Source organism: Saprolegnia diclina (assembly GCF_000281045.1).
Source record: "Saprolegnia diclina VS20 unplaced genomic scaffold supercont1.280, whole genome shotgun sequence".
Lineage (NCBI taxonomy): Eukaryota > Oomycota > Saprolegniomycetes > Saprolegniales > Saprolegniaceae > Saprolegnia > Saprolegnia diclina.
Window position 1 is genome coordinate 1 of NW_008246347.1, and position 4,290 is coordinate 4,290.

The window sequence follows — 4,290 nt, forward strand, 5'->3', positions numbered from 1 at the left end:
GAGTGCGTCGTGAAGGTTGCCGGTTCCTTGCCGAGCTTCGCGGCTGCACTGCGGAGAAGCTGACGGACTTGGAGCTCCGTGATCGGCACGGCGACACCGTGTTGGTCAAAGGAGATGCAGAGGGGGTCGTCTTCGACCGCTCCAGCTCCTCGAGCCAGCCTTCGCAGCTCCCACAGCGCTGGAATCGGGCAGAGCCATGTGCTACCCGAGCGAGCTAGACGGAGCGTCGTGCCGTCGCCACGTTGATCAGTCTTCGAGCTCGGGATCGTGACGTGAACCTCGTGAGCTTCGTCCACCGTCCGCGCTACTGTCTCGAAGCGGGTGGTGAACCGGACGTCCTTGACCCGGATGCCGTGCATGGCGGGTCTGGCTCCTTCGTGCAAGTACTCGGACTTGCGCAGGAGAAAGAAGAAACCCAGCAGCGCAGCCCCCCAGAGTGAGCGCTGCTGGGGGACGTTGAAGTCGAGTCCGGCACGCATTTGCCAGAGCATGCCGATGCTGACGGGCTCCTTGCGTTGGGCGGGTCCATCGGTTCGTTCAATGCCTCGGAGGACGAGCTGATGGTCGGGTTCCAGCGCCACGTTGTACCCTCGGTGCACTTGATGATGCCAAGCGACGCCGCAAAGTTTGGATCGGATGGTGCCCGCCGAGTTTCCTTGGTCGCGGAGGTAGAGGACGTAGTTGATGAGGCCATTGGACTGCTCGCGTTGGTCGGGTGAGAGCCATGGATGGTAGCCTTGGCGTTCCCGCCACGCGCGCCACTGTTCCCAAGCAGCTGCGTACCTTCCTCGCGTGCTCGTGGCCAGTGCAGCGTCTTGGAAGTCGCGGATGACTGCCGGTACATGAAGCGGAGGTGCGCGGGTACCTCCCATGCCTGCCAACCCGTGGCGAGGCGGCGCCACGCGGACCGATGCGGTTCCTCGAGGCTGCGTGATCCGTGGTATGCCATCGTGTTGCGTGCTCCTTCCATGTGGCCCGCCGTGACGTGTAAACGGTGCACCGCTTGCGCGAGCGCCAGGCGGCGGTTGAGCTCCTGGGCGAAGACGCTCTCGGCTGCGAGTTTGTTCGTCCATGCGACGCTCGACGCGTTGTCGATCCATCCGTGCACGTGGACCGTTGCTCGGTTGTCGACCGCCCAGAGCGGCGCCCATATGCTGACCGCGAGGCATAGGCTCAAATGCTCCCGGACGTTGATCGAGAAGGGAGGCTGCGCTGACGCGTCGCTGCCAGCCGATCGTTGGGCGACGTCACGAATCATGGCGCGCTCGGATTCGTCGAAAAACAGCTGGATGTAACGCTTGTGAGCCAAATCGAGAACGACCAGGCCAATATTGGTCATTCGCGTCCATGTACAGGTGCAAGTCGGGCTCGGAGGAGCGATCGAAGATGGCCGCGGGTACGCGAGCAAAGTCAGCCTGCGCCAGAATGGCCTGGAAAAGCTCAAGGTCGCGTAGTGCGGTCGGCGGGAGTCGAAAGGTCTTGTACTTGTCTGCCCGCACCGCGACGTTGTGCAGCCGTTGGTAGAAGGCTCGGGCTGCCGGTGCGCACGAGCAGACGTGGCGGAGCGAGCCCAGAGCTTGGAGAAGGTCCGTCTTGCGAGCCGTGCCTTTATGCACGAGGGCGTCCACCCGGTGTTTGGCTTTCTCGACCTTCCCCGGAGGCATCGAGACGGCTGCGTCGTTGAGGTGCCAAATAAGCCCCAACGCGTGGAGGTCGCTCGACCATGCCTTGAACTTCTTCTCATTGATGCTTGTTGGTCCTAGGATGGCCAGCATGGCGAGGCGTAGAGATGTCTCGGCCGCACTGGCCCGGATCGGCACCACGCCGTCGGGCGTTCGCGAGACCAGCTCGATGAGAATGTGATCGTCCATCCATTCCAGCGTCCAGAAGGGCTCGGTGTCCTGGTCCCGCCACGGGTTGAGTGAGTGAGGTGACTCCTGCGAGACGAGATGGGAGATTGCCCGACCAAAGACGACGTAGTACGGTGGGCTCCCACACCAACCAAACGGCCCCGAGAGGTCTAAACCCCAATGACTAGACCCTGGTACTTGTGCCCCGAGCCAATGCGCGTCCGCGGCAGCCACGCGCAGATGCCGGAACGCGCTCTTGACGTCGCCGGCCATGCCCACGATGGTCATGTCGTCCGTCAAACGCAGATGCAGCGCGATGATGCGCGACGCGACTTCGGTGATGCGTCGCCAACGGACGTCCGGCAAGAGGTCTTTGTCGGTTGCGTCGTTGACCGACAAGCCTGCGGGTGCTGATAGGTCATGAATGACGCGGCCGTCCACGTTGAGGCTGGCGTCATTCTTCGGGACAAGACCCAGCGGACTCAGATGTATGTTGTGGCCAGCCGCTGACCATGCATCGAGGACACCCTGGGTAAAGAAGGCGTACTCGTTGCGAGCTTGACCATCTGCTAGGTGCTTCCGCACGGTAGCGCCATGCGCTTCTGCCGACTTGTGGTTCTTCTGACGCGAGGGTGGTGGAAGCGCGATCGATCGCGTGGGGATCGCGAAGCCAGCTGCTGCTACCGCCAGGAGGTCAGCACGATGCGGGTAGCCTTGAAGGATGCGCTCCAACTCGGCGGGGAAGAGCGCTTTATTTGGACGTGGATCTGCCACACACTGACCCCGCAAGAGACGGACGGTTGCCTCGGGTGTCAGCTTCTGACGCAGAACAAGCTGCGAGATGCGCTCGATCTTGGCCTCGTCGAGGTCGCCCGAGTCGGGTGGATGAGCTGATAGAGCCGGGAGACGCGCCTCGCGCAACGCAATGTTGATGCGCTCGTGAGCAATACGGAGGTGTAGTTGCAAGCGCGTGCTCAAATGCTGCGCAACTTGATGCGTCATTGAGATGTCCACACAAAGGACTGACTCTTGCCCGACCGCCGCACGGACGCACGCCTGGTCGACCGATGGGTGACCTAAGGCAGGCGGTGCCGTGTCCATAGCGTGGCTTACCCTTTCCAGCACCGGAGTGCTGTTGTACGCTGCGTCCGGGTTTCGGGCCAAGACGTGGGACTGAGCTCCCGAAGGAGGCGCAGTCGACATCGCCTGTGGGGGAGCCGAAGCCGGCCCCACAGTGTCCCCCGGTGGTGCTGCGTTTCGCAAGGTGGCGCGCGACCGACGTTGCAAGAACGCCTGCATCACGCGGACCCGAAGCTGGCGCTCGTGGAGCACCGCCGCCTCGTTGCTGTTAACCAGTGGGGCGGCCGCGGCCTGTATCCGGGGCTCGCGTTGCGAGGCACCGGGCAGGGGCGACACACCGACCGGAGTAGCCGAAGCCAAAACCGCTGGATGCGCTGAACGTGAGGAGAGTCCCGTTGGTGGCGGCTGCGGTGGCACCGCTCGCGGCGCGACGGCCTTTTGGGTTGAATCGCCAGGTGGGTTCCCAAGCCCACCCTGGCACCTTCACGCCGACGCGTCGAGCTGGATGAATTGCTTCTGCAGACCTCCCAGCGACTCGTTGATGTACTCGATTACGCTGGGGTCCAGCGGCTCACTGGGCGTAAAGTGGGCCCGCTTCTGACCTTGACCTGGGTTCTTGCAGGCCTGCTTGCCTTCACACCGTTTGTTGGACACATAGCGCAAGCAGAGCTCCATCTTGTTGAGCTTGGGAACCAGCTGCTTGATCGACGAGCTGACCCGATTGGTGCCGTCCTTGGCCACGCCATCTTTGGTCTTGGGACTGCGCTGCGGTTTCGCTTGGCTGGCCATGAGCTCGAGGATGCGGCTATCTTGTGCCGAACGGGCCATGGACACGAGCATCGGCGAGCTCGTGTGGAGGTGTTCGTGCGAGAACCAATGCGTGAGGACTGCCGCGTCGCCCCGTACGTCGTTTGCCATATCCAAGCGAAAGCACTCGAGCGCCCAGTCGAACCACCGGGCCACATAGCTGGCCGTATGGGCGGTGACCTGGCTTTCACTCATCATGTGACGGAGTAAACGACCCGCTTTTGCGACAAACTGCTGCACCACCGGCGCACAGTAGCGCTCGGTGTAAATCGAGAGCATGTCCAAGGCCCCGGCTAAGGCCTCCGGCGACATGGCGTGGGCCAGTGTTGTCGCCGTCGTTCCCGACGTTTTGGCTCCCGTGAGGTCCATGTGGAGGCGCGTCCAATGGTCGATCTGAGCTTGCGTCCGGCGTTGCAGATGTGCCAGGGACAGGCGGCCACTGCCAAAATCGAAGCTGTACAGGGCCCGCACAACCTCCGGATGCTTGTAGAAGAGAAGTTCCCGGTTCGTTTGGACGTCTTCTGTGAACCGCTGCAGCGACCAACCAGCCGTG

General features: G+C 62.7%; 2 protein-coding genes across 2 annotated transcripts; both read right to left on the reverse strand.

Moving 5' to 3' along the window:
* Positions 1–246: 246 nt before the first annotated feature.
* On the reverse strand, positions 247–2,852 carry SDRG_17344 (hypothetical protein; the record flags this gene model as incomplete). Its single annotated transcript, XM_008623585.1, has 4 exons — positions 247–258; positions 309–736; positions 784–1,223; positions 1,354–2,852. The coding sequence occupies 4 exons, from the start codon at positions 2,850–2,852 to the stop codon at positions 247–249; spliced, it is 2,379 nt and encodes a 792-aa protein (XP_008621807.1).
* A 561-nt stretch (positions 2,853–3,413) lies between these two features.
* SDRG_17345 (hypothetical protein) lies at positions 3,414–4,106 on the reverse strand (the record flags this gene model as incomplete). Its single annotated transcript, XM_008623586.1, has 1 exon — positions 3,414–4,106. The coding sequence occupies one exon, from the start codon at positions 4,104–4,106 to the stop codon at positions 3,414–3,416; it is 693 nt and encodes a 230-aa protein (XP_008621808.1).
* Between the last annotated feature and the right edge of the window lie 184 nt (positions 4,107–4,290).